General features: G+C 42.1%; 1 protein-coding gene across 2 annotated transcripts in view; it reads right to left on the minus strand.

Moving 5' to 3' along the window:
- ADCY8 (adenylate cyclase 8) overlaps positions 1 to 23,837 on the minus strand; it is a 523,977-nt gene that overhangs the window by 228,456 nt on the left and 271,684 nt on the right. For both annotated transcript variants that reach the window (XM_082257568.1, XM_082257567.1), the window contains exon 5: positions 5,601 to 5,728. In XM_082257568.1, the coding sequence (XP_082113694.1) occupies positions 5,601 to 5,728 (128 nt within the window). The remainder of the gene's footprint in view (positions 1 to 5,600; positions 5,729 to 23,837) is intronic.

Raw genomic sequence — 23,837 nt, forward strand, 5'->3', positions numbered from 1 at the left:
TGTCATAAGGATCATGGTGAACTGATCCACACCCTTTGGTGTCCTCTCAAGCTGGTGTAGCATCCTCCTAGAGAAGAGTAGGCCGTTAGATAAATTTAGTTACCTCCTCTGTAATCAGTGGAGCAAAGGTTAGTTGTTTAGGCCTGCTCAGTGTCTGTATATTGGGAGGAAGAGTGGGCAGCCTGAATATTTATGGGACTCAAGCCAATCCCTAGGGAGGCATGCCCAGTGGGTGGTGGGATAGCACATAAATAGTCTGAGGCAGGGGTAGTGTTTTCCTGGGTCCAGTCCTGCTGGAGAAGACCCCTGTGCAGGGGCTCTGCCCCTGAGGCAGGAGTGCTAAAGGAGCCTTTGTAAAGACACAGAGGTCCTAGCTAGGCTCAGCTGGAATGCCTATTTGCAAGCTTAGTCCTGGAATCAGTTTGGGCTGGGAGAGAGCTTAGTGGAGAGAGCCAGGAGGAAGTTGGGGAAAAGAGTGTCCAACTGTCCTATGGTGGTGTGAGCCTGCATCTTCCTCACCATGAAGAGCCTAGTGGAAATCAGAAGAAGGAAAGCGATGATCCTGTGACTGCATGCGTAGATGGTCATGCTGTAGAGTCAGTGACTGTGCACAGCTTTTGGTCTTTGGGAGAATTCATAGTCACTGTCAGCATTAGAAATTCTGTGGGGCATTTTTGTACAGGACAGCAAGATAGTTAAGGAGCCCTGCAAGTGTTTAGCTCCTGGGGGTATCCCATTCTCCCTCAACCCATCCAAGTTCTATGTTCCAATAAAACCCTAACCCTAAAACCCTACATAGTACCTTTGAGCCAGTGGAGGACTGAAGAAAATGCTATGTGCCTGGCTGTATGTGCTCTAACTGATGGGAAAAAGGCTAAGTTCACCAGCGGCACTCTGGGGGGTGCACTACACATCATAGATATTGGGCCATAGTTGTTGGTACAGTTAATGGAGCCTTTCAAACTGATGCTAAACTGGATCCTAAGCAATGTATATTGGGTATCATAGACAAAGTAGTGACAAAAGAACACACCCTCCAACTCCCCAGTAATGGATCCATCTTACGGGTACTACTCTACCCTTTGAATGCCTTACTTACATACTTTGGAGTTGTCACACCAAATATGAGAAGATATGGGGGGATGGCTGGTTATATACTCCTGGCCTTTCACCTATAGACCTGGTACTGTCAAGGGTTATGTAATGAATCCTGTATTATACTTCTATCATTACTTTATTTGATGTTACGCACTTCATTTGTGAACAAGAGGTTGCATTACACTACTGTAGTATCACTGTCTTATGCTGTAACCTTGGACCAAATTTGGGTATCTGAGATGTCTTCTATGCATTTGCTGTATACTGTGAAGCAATATGTTACTTCTCGCTACCAAATGCCTGCTCTGGAAATCTTTAATCTTTAATAAACCTTTCTCTGATTATTAAGGTTAACAAAAAAAAAAGAAATAAAAAAAAAAAAAGAAATGAGTGAATGTACGTTTTCTATGAATTCCATATAGCTATGTTAGGTGTCAATGAGGCAAATAGCATTGACATGTGTTCTTATGTTCTGGAGATATAAGAACTACTACTAAGTCATCATTTTTAATTTTTTGGTGAATATGCAATGTAATAAATGTAACAAAGTTTATGACATATTTAACAATTTGTGTTGCTTGAGTTTTTAGCACCTAAAAACTCCCTCATCCAACTTAACCACTTAAGCCTCAGAAGATTTTACCCCCTTCCTGACCAGGGCTTTTTTTTTTTTTTTTTTATAAATTCAATGAACCAGGGCAAATTTTCGTTAAAATCGGCACTGCGTGATTTTAACGGACAATTGGGCGGTCGTGCGACGCTGTACCCATATGAAATTGACTTCCTTTTTTTCCCACAAACAGAGCTTTCTTTTGGTGGTATTTGATCACCTGTGCGATTTTTTGATCATGTGCTATAAACAAAAAAAGAGCGACAATTTTGCAAATATAACAATATTTTTCACATTTTTTTATATGAAATTCCCCCCCCAAAAAAATGTAAAATTCAAAATTTTTTAACATTTTAGGCCAATTTGTTTTCTGCTACATATGTTTGGTAAAAAAAATTGCAAAAAGCGTATTTTGATTGGTTTGCGCAAAATGTATTGTGTTTACTAACTAAGGGAAAGATTTTTGTCATTTTTATTGTTTTTTTTTCTTTAACGAGTAATGGCGGCGATCTGCGATTTTTTTTGCGGGACTGCGACATTGCGGCGGACAGATCGGACTCTTGACTGACATTTTTTTTCACTTTTGGGGTTACCAGTGACATTACTACAGTAATCAGTGCTATACATATGCACTGTTACTGTAAAAATGACACTGGCAGGGAAGGGGGTTAACTTTATTTGAGAGGGAGGGGTTAAGTGTGTCCCTAGGGGCGTGCTTCTAACTGTGCAGGGATGTGGCTTTTCATGTAACAGCAGAGATCTATGGTCCTACATAGCCTGACTGTATGATCTCTCCTGTTACACAGGGGAGAATGACAGGCGGCTTTGTTTACATTAGCCGCCTGCCTTTCTCCCGGTGTAACCGACGATCGCGAGTGAGCGGCGGACATCGGGTCCGCCACTCACAGGCGCGGGGGGGGGGGTCCGTGAGCGAGCGGGAGCGCGCCTCCGGCGGCGCGCACTCGCTCCCTAGAGCCTCACAGGCTAGCGACGTAGATCTACGTCACTTTGTCTGTGAGGGGCTGACGTAGATAGACGTTAGGCAGTCGGCAAGTGGTTAAGGATGTTTTATAGTATGCGGTTTGGATACATCACCTGCTACTCTGTAACACCACTGGATGCATGTGAGTTTATTGACACATGTCTTTATATATTTATCATTATAATCATCTATTGAGGTAAGGGCCATTGACCGGTTGTGCCAATTCTTAGACGGGAATGTGCATCACCAGTAAATCATTTACTCCTTTTTAAATTATTTTCTTCCATTAGAAAAACACAGAGATGTTTTGGAGCTCTACACCAGCTCCTTCATCAGGCACTATTGTGCTGGTGATACATGTTCCCATTTATGATTTGGTCATGGCGCCAACTACTAAAAATCACTACAGCACTCAAAAAGTTTAATGTCATTTGGAGTGCACCATATTCCTATTGTCATGGTCTGGGATCAGGCTCAGAGGCCAGTGGCTGTAGAGAGGTTCATGTAGTAGTCAGGTGGATAAATACACAAGCATATCTCACTAGTGGATGACACGGCTTAGGGTCTAAGCACTAGCCAGTCTCCACCAGAGCTCCTGATGGTGCAGATGGGTTTCACTGCATGCCAATGCCAGATCACGGTCCTATTAATTGCCCCAGCAGGAAGAAAGAAGGTGGGGTCTGGTAACGGATGAAGCAGAAAAGGAACAAGCAAAAGCCTTGTGAATAAACAAGTGAAAGATCAGTAACAAGCAGTAGCTGGAAGGGATCAGGCAGAAGCGTAGTCATTTAAAAAGCCAAAGGTCTATAGCATTTGGTGGTGAAGATAAGTATAGCAGCAGGTATGCAAAGCAGCAAGACATTGACTGGAAGGAGCCCACAATTTTCTGTCAAGCAGGATGTTCATGGGAGAAGCAAAAGTTCAAGGTTTACTAGAAACAAGATACAAAGTAAGGTTGTCCAAGGCATAAGGCAGTGAGCTGCCCAGCATCTCAGGTGGCACAGCAAAAAAAAAAAAGCCACAGCCAGACACTGCAGAGATTCCAGGTTCAGATCTGGATCCTGATACCTATACACAGGTAGGTGCTAGGTAAAGTATAGTGGGCCTTGTCTGCTTATCAGCAGGGCCATGATATTCATCTGGGCTGTCATGTCTCCCAGGTGTGGCTGTTGAGATTGGGGTGCCTCCCCACTGTTCTCCATGAGAGGGTTCTCATTGGGTAGTGGAGGAAACCCATCTAATGGCACACTCAGGCCTGTATCTACCCCAGAAAGGCAGATTCTGCCACACAGCATTCTGGGAGTGGGTATAAGTTTGAGGGGAGCACATGAGGCCGCGTCTTTGGCGGGAAGCAGGGGGAGAGTGCGGCTGTCTCTCCTCCTGTCAGAGGAATCGTGTGTCCCAGGCGGTTTGCCTAGTGAGAGGGGACAGAAGGCTGAGCTGAGCTGCAGAGAGGATCCGGTGCAGAGGACCAGCAGGCCTGAGAGGGGTCCAGTTTCAGGAAAGCATTCCCAGTTCGTGAGTACTGCAAACTGCCCCTGGGGGTCTGCCTAGAAAGAGGGGACCATTCCGGTGAAGGTCATAGGGATCCAGGAGCTAGCTAGCCGGTGCAGGAGCAAGTGTAAAGGGCGTGCCAGTGTTGACCCTGAAGAGCAAAGAGGGTGCCAGTGTGTGGACCCTGAAGTGTAGAGGGGGTGCCTAGTGAGAGGACCCTGAAGTGTAGAGCGGGTGCCTAGTGAGAGGACCCTGAAGTGTAGAGAGGGTGCCTAGTGAGAGGACCCTGAAATGTAGAGGGGGTGCTTAGTAAGAGGACCCTGAAGTACAGAGGGGGCGCCAGCGGTTGGGCCCTGAAGATTTAAAGTGTACAGCATTCAGTGTGCAGTGTGCAGTGTTGAGAGTTGCAGAAGCAGTATACAGAGGCTACCTCAGTCAGGAAGGACTGGAGGGAGCAGTGTTCGGGACTTTTGAGCTAACCAGAGTGTCAGAAGTCAAGTTCAAGTACAGTTCAGCAAGTCAGTGTTTTTCAAGCACCAGCAAGTGTTGGTTGGCATCCAGCCGGTGTCAAGACAGCGCTGAAACGCATTTTTCTTCAAAGTGTCCCATTTGTACCTAGTGGAGCCAGAGAAGTATCCCACTCATTCCCTTCTCCCATCCCCAATATCAAATAAACAAATCAAACCAAAGATGCCGGACTAGTCTTTTGCTCAAATCTCACACTTGGGTATTCAGCTTAAATGGGCTGAAGGTGTCACCGGTAACCATGGCAGACCCACATCAGGCCCAATGCCTGGAAATCCTGCTACACTCATATTGTGATACAAGGCTATCTCCAGGTCCCCAACCCTCCAACAGCATCTCAAGACAGTGAATCAACTCTAACATAGGCCAAGGTGCACAACCTGTGTCCTTTCTGGGGAAGTCCCCAGCGATGATAAGGTCAGGGAAAAATACTATATTGTTCTCTTTTAAAAAAAAACCATTCTCTGTCTTTACTTAAGTTGATGTAAGCCTACATCATAGAAGTGTTTCACCTGTTTGTACATGACAGATGGAGTGGCACCAGATATGTTTTTGCACAGCTTGTCTAAGATGTTCTATTCTTCTGTATAACCATGTTCTGTTTCTCCTTTTTACAGTAAAATGATGGTGAGACAGGGACATGTGGTCCATCATGTGACCTTACTGCTCCTTTACCTGACAGCTGTCAGCATGACAAGGGACCGGTGAAGGCAAACACTTGGCAACTACCCAAGCAACACCCTGACCTGTTAAATTATTGATGAACAAGGCTTGTAACTCAATATAATGTATCCGGTCTACGGGAGTAACAGGTTTCCATGCATTCCCATTCCAAGCTGTGAAAACAAAGTTAACCTGAAAGAGTCGTGCAGGAAATAAATGAACAATTACCTAATGGTCTTGATCATGCTGAGTCCCATTTCCACACAGCAGTGAGCGTGGTCTTGTCGAGGTTCGGGAAGGCCAGATACACAATAATAGCAATCACCTAGGATCTTAATTCTAAGGCAGTGATGTTCCTACAAGTAAACAGAAACACAAGATGACTCAACAGTGTGAAACCAAGCTCAGTGAATAGATTTGGTAAATTGCATATTAAAGGTCTCCATAGAGATTAGATGCTCTTGGCCCGATCTTTGCAATTTCAAAGATGCTGCAGTTCAACCAACTAAGAACTGTTTTTACTTTTGCAAAGTTATACCTCTAGAGTTTCCCAGTCCTAGCATATCATGGTTTGCAACCATCTCATAGACCGATGGGTTTTTCTCATAACTCAAACCCCAGTCACTCAATATTGGCACTTTCATTTTAACAATCTTTATTTTTTGTTGAGTTCCTCTGCTGAGTGGAAGTTACATTTTTACAACCTGTCCTCCAAGACTCTCAGATAAGCTGGAAATAAATAACTACAGAGACCTCAGACTTCAGGAAGGGGCATTGGTAGCGAGCAATCCAGAAATGGGGAGAGGTGAATATAATAATTACTAGGCCCAGCATATAATACTCATGATCACAATAAAGGAGGGGGGCAAAAGAGTTATTTATGGCACTAAAGGATATCACTGATAAAGATACTTACCGTATTTTCCGGCGTATAAGATGACTGGGCGTATAAGACGACCCCCCTAATTTTCATCTACCGGTAATACTTATACTTAGGTTACCTTGGAGATATTATACTCCGCGTATAAGGCGACCCCCCATTTTTGGGCGATTTTTTTGAGGTTCAAAAGTAGTCTTATACGCCAGAAAATACAGTATATTAACCACTTGCCGACTGCCTAACGACGATTTACGTCGGCAGTCAGCCCCTCACAGGCAAATCGACGTAGGTCTACGTCGCTAGCCTGTGAGGCTCTAGGGAGCGAGCGTGCACCGCTGGAGAAGTGCTACCGCTCGCTAACGGACCCCCCCGCGCGTGTGCCGGTCACTCGCGATTGTCCGTTACAGCGGGAGAAAGGCAGGAGACTAATGTAAACACAGCCGCCTGTCATTCTCCCCTGTGTAAGAATTGAGATCATACAGTTCTGCTATGTAGGACCGTTGATCTCTGTTCTTACACCTCAAGCCACATCCAATCACAGTTAGAAACACGCCCCTAGGGACACACTTAACCCCTCGTTATCAAATAAAGTTAACTCCTTCCCTGCCAGTGTCATTTTTACAGTAACAGTGCATATGTATAGCACTGATTACTATAGTAATGTCACTGGTACCCCCAAAAGTGTCAAAAATGTCAGTCAAGGGTCCGATCTGTCCGCCGCAATGTCGCAGTCCCGCAAAAAAAAAATTGCAGATCGCCGCCATTACTCGTTAAAAAACAAAAAAGCAAAAATGACAAGAATCTTTCCCTTAGTTAGTAAACGCAATAACTTTTGCGCAAACCAATCAAAATACGCTTTTTGCGATTTTTTTTACCAAACATATGTAGCATCAAAACAAATTGGCCTAAAATGTTAAAAAATTTTGATTTTTACATTTTTTTGGGGGGAATTTCATATAAAAAAAATGTGAAAAATATTGTTATTTTTGCAAAATTGACGCTGTTTTTTTGTTTATAGCGCATGATCAAAAAATCGCACAGGTGATCAAATACCACCAAAAAAAAGCTCTGTTTGTGTGGAAAAAAAAGACGTCAAATTAGTTTAGGTACAGCGTCGCACGACCGCGCAATTGTCCATTAAATTCACGCAGTGCCGAATCGCAAAATAGGCCCTGGTCGGGAAGGAGGTAAAATCTTCCGGGGATTGAGTGGTTAATGGTTAACAAAACCCAAAAACAAAAAATTTAATATATTGCAGCTTTCCAATCCTTAGATGTGATGACTACATTTGTTTTCTTGTTTCAGACTAAGGAAATTTCCAGCAAATACAGAACATACCCATTGATCTTGTGAAAAATACTGTGTCCTTCACACAGTGGACATTTTGCACACTTAAGCCTCGTACATTGTTGGCCGACCGATCGGCCGACTTTTGTCCAGTGTTGTTGTGTTGGTTGAAATGTGCTCTAGACTGAACACAAATTTTTTTGGCCAACAACAACCAACTTCAGAAGTGATGTCATGTTCTGGTTTACTTTCCGTGTGTTTTTTCTTCTCTGAGCATGCCCAGTCTTGCTCATCTGATTTTTGTTGGCCGAAATCTGTACTGACTGACGAACAATTGGCGGTTCTGTTGACGGCCAATAAAAATTTTATAGCATGCACACCAGATTTTGTTCGGCCGAAAAGTCGCAGTTGGTTGTCGGAAGCATCATACTAACAAGCCGACAATCGGCCGATCGGACGTTGGCCGAAAATTTACGGCCAACAATCGGTGCGTGTTTACGAGGCTTTAAAAACATTTGGCTGAACGTGCCTTAGCCCAATGTCAGATACACAAACAAATGTAAGGACAGATAATATAAAAATGAACCATGTTGTCTTAAATTAGAAGGACTTGACCTGTCATCATTTCCATGATAAATCCAAAAACAATTTGTTAATTTTAGGTCAGAGGCAAAGCTAAAGCCCAGTGGTAACCTTTGCCTCCAGAACCCCTAGTTTACGGATACAGATATGCTTTCTATATTTAGCACAGATGAGATCTTAAAGAGTCATACACAGGTTGAATAAAAAGCTCTCAATTGTAGGCTCTATCTGTTCTTCCGAGCGCACAGTTCGGAAATAGAAACAGATATATTGGTGAAATCACATCACTCAGCTTTGAAGATGTCACACAAATTGCATACATTTCTCCTCGGCTCAATTTTTTTTAGAGCAACAAACAAAACAATATGCAATTAGACTGCAGACTGACAACAAAAATAGGTTTTACAGATATTCCTGATTTATAGTGGGATATATAAGTGGGAAATTGGACCATATTCAGTGTGAAATGTATTAATGTATTCAACCATTGATATACTGTATGTAGGTACGTAGATAGATTGATAGATAGACAGAAAGACACACATACTTTGTATATACAGTGGGTATAGAAAATAATTACCCCCTGCCCCTTTGAAAATAATCACATTTTGTAGCTTTGCAGCCTGAACTGAAAACATAACACCAACATGTCAGAAAAAATAAAGAAAAATCCAAAACAGAACCACTGAGTTGGAAAAAGGACCCCCCCCCTCCCCTTATTTCAGTATTTGTTGAACCACCTCTTGTTTTATTACAGCCTTTAGTCAGTTGGGATATGTCTCTACTAACTTTGCACATCTAGATTTTGCAATATTTACAGACTCTTCACTGCAGAACTGCTCAAGTTCAATAAAATTTAACCACTTGCCGACCAGTCACATTGACTGTACTGCGGCAAAGTGGTTCGTTATCGTCCAGCGACGTAGCAGTGTTAATTTCGTCGACTAAAACCGACTAAAACATTTTCGTCAACTAAATTAACACAATTTTAGTCGACTAAAATACGACTAAAACTTAAACAATTCAGATGACTAAAATACGACTAAAACTAAAATGGCATTTTAGTCAAAAGACTATAACTAAAACTAAATCGAAATTTGCTGCCAAAATTAACACTGGTGCATGCTCAAAGCTTAATACCATAAATAATAACATATTAGATTTTTCACTCCAGGACCAGCAGTAGTATATAATGAGTTTGGAAATTGTAGAGAAATGCTTAAATAATGCATTACAAATTACAATTAAACTACACCCATTCGATTATAGATGACTAAAATGTACTGGAGTTTTAGTCGACTAAAATGTACTGGAGTTTTAGTCGACTAAAATGTACTGGAGTTTTAGTCGACTAAATACGACTAAAACTAAAACACTTGCAGAAGACTAAAATGGGACTAAAACTAAAATGCCATTTTAGTCCTAAGACTAAGACTAAAACTAAATTGAAATTTGCTGCCAAAATTAACACTGCGACGTAGCCTACGTCGCTGGACTCCTCCCCCTGTAGGCGGCGCTCCCGCGCCGCCGGAGGCACGCTCCCGCGCCGCCGGAGGCACGCTCCCGCTGTTTTCAGTCACAGCGGGAGTCGGGCCAGGGGAGGAGCGGCGGCGATCGCCGCCGCTCTTCCCCGATCGCCGTGGAATCGAGTGTGGAGATCCGCCCGCTTGTGTAAACAGAGCGGGCGGATCTCCTAAGTGACAGGCAGGGACAAATAGCAGGGTTCAGCATAGCTGAACATGCGATCTGTCCTTGTGTCACTCAGTCACCTCCCCCCCACACACGTCAGTAAGCACCAGGCATACATTAACCCCTCCCTCTCCAATAAAATTAACCCCTTCCCTGCCAGTGTCATTTTTACAGTAACAGTGCATATATATATAGCACTGATTACTGCAGTAATGTCACTGGTACCCCCAAAAGTGTCAAAAATGTCAGTCAAGGGTCCGATCTGTCCGCCGCAACGTCGCAGTCCCGCAAAACAAATCACAGATCGCCGCCATTACTCGTTAAAAAAAAAAAAACACCAAAAATGACAGAAATCTTTCCCTTAGTTAGTAAACGCAATAACTTTTGCGCAAACCAATCAAAATACGCTTTTTGTGATTTTTTTTTACCAAACATAGGTTAGCAGAAAAACAAATTGGCCAAAAATTAAAAAAAAAATTGATTTTTACATTTTTTTTGGAGGGGAATTTCATATAAAAAAATGTTAAAAATATTGTTATTTTTTCCAAATAAACGCTCTTTTTTTGTTTATAGCCCAAAAAGTAAAAATCGCACAGGTGATCAAATACCACCAAAAGAAAGCTCTGTTTGTGGGGGAAAAAAGGACATAAATTTCGTTTAGGTACGGCATCGAACGACCGCGCAATTGTCAGTTAAATTCGCACAGCGCCGAATCACAAAAAGTGGCCTGGGCGTAAGACAGCAAAATCCTCCGGTGGTAAAGTGGTTAATGGTGACCGTTTCTGGACTGCAGTCTTCAAGTCATTTCACAGATTTTCAAAGGGGCTTAAGTCTGGGCTCTGACTAAGCCATGCAAAGACATTTGTCTTTTCTCCATCAACCATTGTGTGCTCATTTTTGCAGTGTGCTTTGGGTCATTGTCATGTTGGAAGGTAATCCTTCTTCCCATTGAGAACTTTCTGGCAGAGGGCAGCAGATTTTCCTCAAGAATTTTACGGTATTTTGCCCCCATCCATTATTCATTCTATCCCGACAAGTGCTTCAGTCTCTGCTGCAGAGAAACACCCCATAGCAGGATATTACCACCCCCATAACAGGATATTATCACCTCCATGCTTTACTGTAGGAATGGTGTTATTTGGTTGGTGAGCTGTATTGGATTTCTGCCTGACTTATTGTTTGGTGTTGAGGCCAAATAATTACATTTTAGTCTCATCTGACCATAACACCTTTTCCCACGGGGCCTCAGAATCTTCAAGGTTTGTGTAGCACCCTCCTAGGTAGGTGCTAGAGAGAGAGTAGAGTTTTGTAATCCTTTCTGCTTACCAGGGGGGATTTCAGGTAAATCTATATTGTTCTCTGCCTACCAGAGAGCAGGATCTGCTAGTGAGGTCTGCTCATGGTGCTCAGGTGCAACTCAGCCTGTCTGAAGAGTGTTTCACACTGGTCCAATAGGGAAGCATATTGGACAGTGGGAGGAAACCTGACAAATGAGTGCACAGGCATTTGGTACAGTTTGGGACATGTTTGGTATCTATTTACTCGGCGTAACATTATCTTCACATTATAGAAAAAAAATTGGGCTAACTTTACTGTTTCGTTTTTTTTAAATGCAGTGAAATGTATTTTTTTTTCCATAAAAATTGCATTGAAGGACTGCTGCGCAAATACTGCATGACCGCCATTTTATTCTCCAGAGTCTTTGCTAAAACAAAAAAAACAAATAAAAAAAAAAAGATATATATATATATATATATATATATGTGTGTGTATATATATATATATATATATATATATATATATATATATATATATATATATATATATATAATGTTTGGGGGTTCTAAGTAATTTTCTAGCAAAAAATAATGATTTTAACTAGTAAATAACATGTGTTGGAAATAGGCCTGGTCCTTAAGTGGTTAAGGTAATAACACGTCACAGGCAGCACCCTTATGGTTAACAGAAGACAGACTCAGAACTAGACTTGAAAAACGTAACATAAATAAGTCACCGGGACCAGATGACTTACACCCGAGGGTCCTTAACCACTTGCCGACCGCCGCAAGACTATTTACTGCGGCGGTCAGCCCATCACAGGTAAAGCGACGATGGACTACGTCGCTAGCCTGTGAGGCTCTAGGGAGCAAGCGCGCCACCGGAGTCGCGCCCATGCTCGCTCACGGACCCCCCGCGTGTGTGCCGGCGGACCCGATGTCCGCCGGGCACTCGCGATTGTCCGTTACAGCGGGAGAAAGGCAGGCGGCTAATGTAAACAAAGCCGCCTGTCATTCTTCCCTGTGTAAGAATGGAGATCACACGGTTCTGCTATGTAGGACCTTTGATATCTGTTCTTACACCTCAAGCCACATCCAATCACAGTTAGAAGCACGCCCCTAGGGACACACTTAACCCCTCCCTCTCCAATAAAGTTAACTCCTTCCCTGTCAGTGTCATTTTTACAGTAACAGTGCATATTTTTAGCACTGATTACTGTAATAATGTCACTGGTTACCCCAAAAGTGTCAAAAATTTCAGTCAAGGGTCAAAAATCTTTCCCTTTGTTACTAAACGCAATAACTTTTGCGCAAACCAATCAAAATACGCTTTTTGCGATTTTATTTACCAAACATATGGAGCATCAAACAAATTGGCCTGAAATGTTAAAAAATTTTGATTTTTACATTTATTTATTTTTTTGGAATTTCATATAAAAAATGTGAAAAATATTGTTATTTTTGCAAAATTTACGCTCTTTTTTTGTTTATAGCGCATGATTAAAAAATCGCACAGGTGATTAAATACCACCAAAAGAAAGCTCTGTTTGTGGGAAAAAAAGGACGGCAAATTTGTTTAGGTACAGCGTCGCATGACTGCGCAATTGTCTGTTAAAGTCAGGCAGTGCCGAATCGCAAAATAGGCCCTGGTCAGGAAGGGGGTAAAATCTTCCGGGGCTTAAGTGGTTAAAGAACTCATCCAGGATATAGCCAGAGCATTGTTCCTAATTTTTATGGATAGTCTACTGATAGTAATGGACGGCCGGTAATGGCTGACAATGGTAATGGCAGATGACTGTAATATCTGATTGGAAAAAAGCCAACGTGGTACCAATATTTATGCTTTTTATTTATTTGTGTATTTATTTTCCATTTATTTATTAATTTATTATTTTTATTATTATTTTATATTATTATTATTATTATTAGTAGTAGTAGTAGTAGTAGTAGTAGTAGTAATATTAGCAGTATTAACACCCTACCTCTAACAAAATAAATAAATAATAAATAACCATAATCCTAACCCTAACCTCAACTCCTAATCCTAACTCTAACCCAACCTTAACTCTAAACCCTTACCCCAAAAAAAAAATAATAAATGAATATTAATAATAAAAAAAGGTATAAAAGCTAAAGGAAAAGCTAAAGAAAGCGGAAATACCTAGCAACAAATGATGCAACAGATAATAGCTTTCTCTATTAGCTAATAAAAAAACACCAAAGCTCAAAAACGCTGTATAAAAAACATGCAAGTCACGCATAAAAATGCGCCAAAATCACGCATAAAAATGTGCAAAAATAAATAATATGCCGGAAAACGCTAAAAGGCGCTACGCTCAGGTGTGAATGCAGCCTGAGTCCCTTCCCATCATAACTTGTAAAGTTATACTGTCTGAAAAAGATCAGGAGATAGAAACAAACATAAATGAACAGATAGGTCTTCACGGTACATAGGAATAAACATTTTTATACTATTTCTTTTTTACTTTATACACTTTTAATCCATTTTATACATCACATTAGTTACATTTTTTTAATGCTTTTTTCTACCTCTGCTTCTTATAATATGATAATTTTTTTCAAAATAAAAAATAATAGCATGAGATCCCATACAGAGATGAATCCATTTCAGCTGTGACTGACCGGCTTAATGATGCGATTCCAAAGAAAAATGATTTATTTCCCGACAATGAGAATACAAAGACTGATTCCCTGCACAAAGACCGCAGACAAGCGAGAGTCTCTCAGATGATGGAAATAAATTGATAATATGATGTACAGTGCGCACAAAGCCATTAGGATAATGATTTGTTTTGCGGAAAACAAACTTATTTAACTAAAACAGATTATAATTAGAAAAGCTTCATTAATACGGCTATAAAAGTACATTTCTTTATGTCTTTTTTTTTTTTTTTTTTATGACATTGGTTTTGGAAAGAATAGTCATTTTCAGCCAATTAGACAAAAAAAGGAAACACATCGAAATGGATCCTTTTCTCATTAGGATAAATAGTTTGCAGCCTACAAGCAGAAGAAAAAATATGTTTTTTTTTTTTGTTTATTTCAAAATGTTCCTCCTTGATTGTATCTTAATTTGGTATAAGCAATGGTGACTCGTTTTTCCCCACATTTATTTTATCAGCGGCTGTTTAAACAGATTTAAAATGGACCTCCAGGCAATCTGCTAAAAAAAAAAAAAAAAAAAAAAAGAAATACTACTACTTCTACTTGCTATAGGATTTGTAATTCAGTTCAGCCAGTCTTTTGATTCACAACCTTGCCCTATAGCAGAGCTAGGATGATGACACTAATATTATTAATCCCTTACAGCCGCCCATAGTGTCCCTTTAAAAAGTAATGAATGCCCGTGGGGAAAGATCAATGATCACGCGACCACTGTGATTGGCTGTCACAGTGGTCACATGATCAAGAGCCGGTTCTGCCAACTACTGATTGTTATTGCCAACCAGCCTGCCAGGTTTTTCCAAAACAGTTAATCCTGTCGGCTATATAAGGTAAAAAAAACCTCCAGTATGCAGTCCCCCCCCCCCCACACACACACCCAGACCCCCTGTAGCGGAACTGCGACCCCACAATGTGCTTGTGTGCTTCCATCAGAATACTGCTTCCTTCAGTCTTAAAAATAGATATCAGATATTCTAGCCGCCCCTATACAAAACTAGCCAAGAATAGTTTGTATAAGATCTGGAACATCTATTGAACAGACTCACACTGAATATATACCATACACAGGTCAGGTGAGCCTGATTACATTATCATATGCAGATGAAATTGTATACAGAAACATAATTAACCTGAGCTATTTATCTAGCCATCTGGACGGAAACAAAAGGTGAGTTAATTAACAATGGGACAGACATGCTTAGCAGAAAACACATAACACCTCAATACACAGACAATAGCAAAGACCACCAATAACAGACTGTCTGTCTCTTACATTAAAGAACATGGAACAGAGATCAATGTGACCAGCTCTTTCAATGAACATGTTCAGAATCAGACAGACCAGGAATAGTCTTCATATATTTCTTGAGGGATATTGTTGATAAATATTACTGTCCTATTTGAAGTAATCCAATCCATATTCTCAGTGTCCAATAAGTAGCTGTCCATCGTTTTCTTTGTCACCCGGTGCCCCTAATAGACACAGGAGACATAAGAGGGGCTGGGGGAGCTGTAAAAATGGGTTCCCAGAGTTCTCAAAGGTAAGCTGGGTTCCATGGGCCCCCCAACCAAAGTGACTCCCGTCACACCCCCCTAATACTTACCCAAGCCCGATGCAGCGATGTGCATGAGAACGGCTGCTGTCTTGGGTATCTGCTTCCTCATTGGCTACACAGCAGTGGAAGCCATTGGCTCTTGCAGCTGTCATTCACAGCCAGTGAGGAGGGAGCAGGGGGGTGGAGCTGAGCCCCATTTTGTGTGTCCCATGGACGCTCAGATTGGGACTCAAGAGAGAGCACACACAAGTGCCCCCATAGTAAAGCAGCTTGTCTGGGGGCACTGCTCAAGGAGGAGGAGCCAGGAGCATCAGAGGGGGACCGTAAAAGAGGAGTATGGAAGCGGATCTGTGCAAAACCACTGCACAGAGCAGGTAAGTATGTCTGCTATTAAAAAAAAAAAAACATTAATTAAACCACTAACCACTAAATGAGCTCCTTATTGTATGTCATTTAATTTAAAAGTTACCAGAATTATCATTGAAAAATGCTTGTCTGATTAATAGATAGATAGATCCCATTCCAAAATCATGGGAATTAATAAGAAGATGACCCCCTATACCGCTTTGCAACTATTCCAAATGTGTTCATTATGGTGAAGGTCAGGGCTCTGTGAAGGCCACACAAGTTTCTCCAAGCCAAACTCATCAACCATGTCTTGATGGAGCTGGCTTTGTGCACAGGGGAACAGTAATGCTGGAACAGAAAAAGGCCTTCACCAATCTGTTGCTACAAGGTTTGGAAGGACAATGGGGTTGATTTACAAAAACTGGAGAGTGCAAAATATGGTGCAGCTGTTCATGGTAGCCAAACTGCTTTCAGGTTTTATTGTATAACCTGGACATGACGAGGCCACAATGTAGTGCACTCGGAACAAGATAAGAGGTTTTTGGTGGGGGGAGGATTATGGTGTGGGGTTGTTTTTCAGGGGTTGGGCTTGGCCCCTTAGTTCCAGTGAAGGGAACACTTAAGGCGTCAGCATACCAAGACATTTTGGACAATTCAATGGTCCCAACTTCGTGGGAACAGTTTGGGGATGGCCCCTTCCTGTTCCAACATGACTGCGCACCAGTGCACAAAGCAATGTTCATTAAGACATGGATGAGCGAGTTTGGGGTGGAGGAACTTGACTGGCCTGCACAGAGTCCTGACCTCAGCCCAATACAAAACCTTTGGGATGAATTGGAGCAGAGACTACGAACCAGGCCTGCTCTTCAACATCAGTGCCTGACCTCACAAATGAGCTTCTGGAAGAATGGTCAAACATTCCTATGGACACACTCCTCAACCTTGTGGACAGCCTTCCCAGAAGAGTTGAAGCTGGTATAGCTGCAAAGGGTGGGCCAACTCAATATTGAACCCTACGGACTAAGACTGGGATGCCATTAAAATTCATGTGCGTATAAAGGCAGGTGTCCCAATACTTTTGGTAATAAAGTAGTCCATTTGGAGAGATGAATTCTAGTTAATATTTTCCTTATAATTACTTTAGTTATTATTACACTCCATAAAGTACTGCTCGCCACGTAGATTAGGTAGAACTCACATAGATTAAGTAGAACTCAGGCTAGCAGATTATTGAGAACACCCATTACCACCCCTCTCCTGGTCAATGTCCACTATATTTTAGATTTAAGAAATCTAAAAATAACATTTGAGTCCATTGTGGTCACGTGACCACTTGGTTCCATTCCTTCCCCTTACAGTTCTCTCATCTGGTTTGCTGTTGCACAACCCATAGTTTAGACCAGTGTTTCTCAACCTTCTTTCAGTCAAGGCACCCTTAAAAAATGTATGGACAGTCCCCATTCTAAAATATACACAAGTCCAAGTAGGACACCCAACGTTAGAGTTGATCTCAATTTTCAAAAGCAAGTATACTTTTGCAAACTGCTACTGACTAGTATTCTAATGTTTCTCTTCTTCTCTCAGTTTTTCACCATCACTCAATCTAATGTCATACCAACCCAGATGGAGACGGGCGCAGGACGGTCGAACAAAGATGCTACGCAGGCAATTGACATTCTCCTTTATTAACTGATGATACCATTGTTAGGACACCGACAGCTAGAAGATTGTAACGGAGCACAATGAAATCCTGTGACTTTTGGCACTTTTCCACTGCAAGTACCGGCTCGGCTCCACTCGGCCCTGCTTGGCTCGGTTTGGTTTTCCACTGCATGGTACCGCATGGTACGGTGTTGGAACGGTTCGGTACAGTTTGGTACGGTTTGCTTTTCCACTAAAGTAGTAAGTGGGTGGGATAACAACGATTCTCTGACCAATCAGTGGCTAGTAGTGACAAACAGTCAAGGCTGCATGCAAAGGATTGTGGGATATGGTATCGGTACGGCCCTTTTGGAACCACAACCGAGGTGGTACTGTTTAAGCGAGCCGTACCGTTCAGTTCCATGTTGTTGAAAAAGCGCCGCCGTACCGTACCGTACCGAAACATTCCAACATGCATGACCATGCAGTGGAAAAGCGCAAAAGCGAGCCGAACTGTCCGGTTCCATGCAGTGGAAAAGCGCCATTTGTGTAACTAAAAAGGCAGCTTTCGTCCACATGCCGGCTAGTGTACAATTTTTGGACAATTTTTAGGCATTTTGCCAATGCACCCCTGAAGAAGCCTCAAGGCACCCCATGGTGCCTGGGCACACTGGTTGAAAAAGGCTGGTCTAGAAAAAGCCAGAACCAGATGAAAGTTCTCTGGAAATGTCTGCAGGCACTACATGGCGCTCTCATTCAGACACAATTAACAATGAGGGTCAGAATGCCCTTAGCTCACCTAAGTGAAAGTTTACAAATTGTAATGAAATTGTGTAATGACACCATTCCACCCAGAAAATCCATGCTGTTATATGCCAGTATTACTGCGCACATCATGCTAGGATTTGCTGAGGATCATTAAGCATTTTAAACAGCTATAGTGAAAATTCTCGGTATAATTGTATACGAGTCTGTACGCTCAGCAAGGCGTGTGGGTGTACATTGTGTTGCTATTACAACTTATACTGAAAGAATGGAATAAGTGTCTGCAACAATGATAAATGATATGTACTGACATGTCAGGTGACAGGTGTCAAAATAGGTTTGGCATTGCTACAGGCAGTTAATAATCACAGTTTCACTAGGAACAGAAGTATGAAAGGCTCACAACAAAGGCACATAAAGCATCACTAATATGCAAGTTCTCAAGCTACAGCAAACATCAGTTAAAGCGTATCCAAACCCAAGAGTAAAAATTCAATATAAACCCCAGAGAAAAAATATAATATAACATACTGCAGCCTACAAGTCCTTACATGTGGTGGTTAAATTAGGTTTTTTTAACCTGTTGATCCATCCTGTCGTAAGGTGATAACGCTCATTCACCATAGCAAAGGTAGAAGGAGATATAGGTGCTGAATTCTAACATAATAATAAATTCTAACATACACAAAAAGATAAAAATATCTAAAATGTATTGCACAGAGAATACACATACAAAAACCCAATTTGATAAAATCAGAAACATCACATTGAGTCACTATGTAACCTTATAGAGCTGGAGAGTTGTCTATAAATTTTGTTTACGCTTATAGTTCGACATGTTTCGCCGACAAGGGCAAGCGCAATGTCTTCCAACTCTCTGAATAAAGAATATACAGTGTATACACATAGGGTTAAGGACTTTCTTATATGTGGTCCTTAACTATTTCTGGCCCGGAAGATTTTCCCCCTTAATGACCAGGCCATATTTTGCGATTCTGCACTGCGTTACTTTAACGGACAATTGCACGTTCGTGTGACGCTGTACGCAAATAAAATTGATGTCTTTTTTTTTTTCCACAAATAGAGCTTTCTTTTGGTGGTATTTGATCACCTGTGCAATTTTTATTTTTTGCGCTCAGGGGCGTACCGTGGGGCTGGCCAGAACGCAGGCCGAGGGGGGGCACAAAAACATTGGTAGTGCAGCAGTGAAGCAGTGAATTACCGCTCCTCTGTGCAGCCTGCGCCCCCCCCACCCGGTGGACGGTGCCCCCCCCCCTTTTTTCACCTCGCCTTCGGCCCATCATATGTACAGCTTTAGATGTGATCCGGCGGCGGCCCCGCCCCCTGCTGTGTTTGTACTGGAAGGTGGCAGTCCCGCCCACCCAGCTGCTCGTGGACAAGTGCTGCCATTGAGATGAGTGGAGATGCTGCAGATGTTGCTGATCGATTGGAGGCGAGAGGGAGTGCGCCGATGACAAGTTCACGTGGGAGGAGAGTGTTTGTCTGCGGGGAGCCAGTCCGAGATGCTTTTATGAGGTAGGAGAGTGTGCGGACCGGTATGTGTGATCTCTGGGGAGGAGGTCCTCTGCCCATAGTGTGTCTGGGGAAACTCCATTCAGTCATGCACTGAACACAATGTCACCCCCCCACTCCTTGTCACCCCCCTCTCTCTCTCCCTGTCACCTGCCCTTTCTCTCTCTCCCTGTCACCTGCCCTCTCTCTCTCTCTCTGTCACCTGCCCCCTCTCTCTCTCCCTGTCACCTGCCCTCTCTCTCTCTCCCTGTCACCTGCCCTCTCTCTCTCTCCCTGTCACCTGCCCCCTCTCTCTCTCCCTGTCACCTGCCCTCTCTCTCTCTCTCCCTGTCACCTGCCCTCTCTCTCTCTCTCTCTCTCTCTCTCCCTGTCACCTGCCCCCTCTCTTTCTCCCTGTCACCTGCCCTCTCTCTCTCTCCCTCCCTGTCACCCACCCTCTCTTTCTCTCTGTCATCCCTTTTCTCTGTCACCTGCCCCCTCTCTCTGTAAACCTCCCCGTCTGTAACGCTCCTGCGTTTTACGTATGATGTGGATTTTCAGCTGCAGAAATATTCCACTTCAGTAGTCATGTAGAGAAACGCTGAGACACCATTCCCAACTCTCAATGACTCATCATGTGTGGATGATCTCAATTCAGCAAGTAAATACACACACTCAATAAGATGTTTCCTAGAGTGACTTATGTATATAGTAACACAGTGATGATAGGCTGAAGAGACAGGTTGGGTAGAGATGGTAGATGACAGACACTTGAAAGGAAATGTTCTTGAAAGTAAGATAGTAGCAGATGGGATGCAGATAGGTTTAGCAATCATGTATGGTAGTAGATGACAGAGTAGCAGGTGGACATACAAGAGAGATCAACCCAGTGCAAGAACAGGTGGTAGTAGGCTCAAGAGCTAGCAATCTTAGATAATGCAGATGTAGTAATAGTCCTTAGTATGCAGAGCTAGATAGTGTAAGCTTTAGTATAAAGGTTATAGAGGTTTCCCCTGTGGGGTACTTATCACTAATAGCAATGTAGCAGAGGAGAGGTTCGGCAAGAGCGGATGATCCGGTAGCGGGATACAGGGATCAGCGCAGCGTGGTTCCGACAGCGAGGTATGCTTGCAAGACAGGTTAGCATCAAGGCACAAAGCAGTTTGAACGAACACATGTGAGTGAGAGCCGGCGATCTAAATAGCCATCCAGTCCGGCGCTCAGTGATGACAGCATCAGTCTTAAAGGTGTATGCACATCTTACCAAAAGAGAATGGTGGGGCGCATACACTTATGAAAGAGTAATTAGGGTACCCAAAGGTACCAGAACATTACACCGTCTCTCTCTGTCAAACTCTCTCTCCTTGGGGGGGGGGAACAGTTCCTCTCCAAAGGCGCTGGAGACCCTAGGAACGCCTCTGTTTGTGCTATAAAAAAAAGAGCGACAATTCTGAAAAAAAAAAAAAAACAATATTTTTCACATTCTGCTATATAACATTACCCCCCAAGAAAATTTAAATTTAAAAATCAAACTTTTTTAAGATTTTAGGCCAATTTGTTTTCTGCTATATATTTTTGGTAAAAAAAAAACTCACAATAAGCATATTTTGATTGGTTTGCGCAAAAGTTATCACGTCTACAAACTATGGGAAAGATTTATGGCATTTTTATTGTTTTTTTTTTGTTTTTTTTACTAGTAATGATGGCGATCTGCGATTTTTAGCTGGACTGCGACATTGCGGCAGACCTCTAACTGACAATTTTGACACTTTTGTGCTGAAAATATGCACTGTTACTGTAATAATGACACAGGCAGGGAAGGGGTTAACACTGTGGGTGATCAAGGGGTTAAATGTGAGCCTAGGGGAGTGATTCTAACTGTATGGGGACGTGGCTTGTGAAATGATCACAGAGACCTACAGTATATATATATATATATATATATATATATATATATAGAAGGATCACAGGAGCTCTGTGATCTTTCCAGAGAGAAAAACGGTCATCTGTGTTTACAACAGCTGACCGTTCTCCTCTTTCAGCGGAGAACGATCGCAGGTGTCAGGTAGCAATCAGAGCCGCCTGCCCCGTGCATCGGGGTCCATGATGCCGAGTGGGGGAGGGAGCGCGGCGGCGCGCGTTTGCCCCCTAGCTGCAGGCGTGCGACCAACATAGCCCTACATCGGTTCGCGCAGGAGGGCCAGCCTGCTGCAGTATATATGTGGTGGGTGGTCCGGAACCAGTTAACCCTATGTGTATATATTATTAATTCAGAGAGTTGAAAGGCATTGCGCATTTCCTGAAGAAGCCCTTGTCAGCGAAACATGTCGAAATATGAGCGCAAACAAAATTTATAGACAACTCTCCAGCTCTAGAAGGTTACATTGTAACTCATTGTGATGTTTCTGATTTTATCAAATTGGATTTTTGTATATGTATTCTCTGTACAATAAATTTGAGATATTTTTATCTTTTTGTGTATGTTAGAATTTATTATTATGTTAGAATTCAGCACCTTTAAAGTTCCATATCTCCCTCTACCTTTGCTATTCAACATACTATTTTGACGATGCTATTGTTCATCTAAATTATATTTGGTGTACTATACTTACAAAATCATTTACAATTTTTGCTCATTCACCATATTTTATCCAAGGAACAGTGTTGTCACCCTACAACAGGAAGTGTGCTAAGATTACAGAGCGCACAGAAAGCTCACTAAATTCTGGCTAATCCGATCATGTATTTTTTTACACTTATCAAAGAGATATAACAAAATGCTTAAAATGAAATATTGAACAGAAAAAAAGGAAATAAAATGAGAATTTCACAGGTATTGTTTACATACAGGGGGCGCTGATAATAAGCCCCAAAAATAAAACCAATAAGGTTTAAAAATATATGTAAAGCCAATTGAAATTCCAACCCTTAACCAAATACCTGAATTATGGTGAATAAATAAATACAAAATAGTGACAATTCATATATCATGTGGTATAAATGAATAAACATGTGCCAAAAAAACTAACAAATTTAATGACAAACATTAATGATCAATAAATATTAATGATTAAACGTGCAATTACCAATGCAACAAATATAAGCAATTAGATATGTATGTAGTGACACCACACCAATAAATATTAACAGTTTTGTGCAAAATAAAATCCATAAAATATCCACACCTTCTAAAAGTCCTTAAGCCACTTTTAGTTTGAAGATTTACTCCACGCCATATACAGTATCTATCTCACAAAAGTGAGTACACCCCTTACATTTTTGTAAATATTTTATTATATCTTTTCATGTGACAACACTGAAGAAATGATACTTTGCTACAATGTAAAGTAGTGAGTGTACAGCTTGTATAACAGTGTAAATTTGCTGTCCCCTCAAAATAACTCAACACACAGCCATTAATGTCTAAGGCTCCATGTACACGGGACATTGTTAAAAGTCCCTTTGAATGCTGGAATTTTTAGGACATTTGAAACGTCCGTTCGGTCGCGTTTGTACCCACGTTTAGCGGGCGTTTAGCGGCGTTTGCGGGCGTTTGCGTTTAGAAGCATTCCTAGAGGTCAAAAAAATTATTCCCCTTTAAAATGGAAAAACGCGAACGCTAAACGCGGGTCATCGCGTTCAGACGCGTTCGGACGCGTTTAGACGCGTTCGGAAGCGTTTGTGCATTTGAAACGCCGGGAAACACACGTTCGAACGCAAATAATTGCATTCTAAAAAAAGTCCCTGAACGCAACTGCCTGCAAATGACTGTAAACGACCTGGTGTACATGGACAGATAAGATAAAATGTAGATGGGTTCAGGGGCTTCTGAAAAAAACGCCCAACTACTCCTAAACGGCCATTTCCAGCGTCCCGTGTACATGGAGCCTTAACCTCTGGCAACAAAAGTGAGTACACCCCTAAGTGAAAATGTCCAAATTGGGCCCAAAGTGTCAACATCTTGTGTGGCCACCATTATTTTCCACCACTGCCACTACAACTTCACAGGTTGCCACTGGAGTCCTCTTCCACCCCTCCAGGATGTCATCATGGAGCTGGTGAATGTTAGAGACCTTGCACTCCTCCACCTTCTGTTTGATGATGCCCCACAGATGCTCAATAGGCTTTAGGTGTGGAGACATGCTTGGTCAGTCCATCACCTTTACCCTCAGCTTCTTTAGCAAGGCAGTGGTCATCTTGGAGGTGTGTTTGGGGTCGTTATCATGTTGGAATACTGCCCTGC

Source organism: Pelophylax lessonae (assembly GCF_965119305.1).
Source record: "Pelophylax lessonae genome assembly, chromosome: 5".
NCBI lineage: Eukaryota > Metazoa > Chordata > Amphibia > Anura > Ranidae > Pelophylax > Pelophylax lessonae.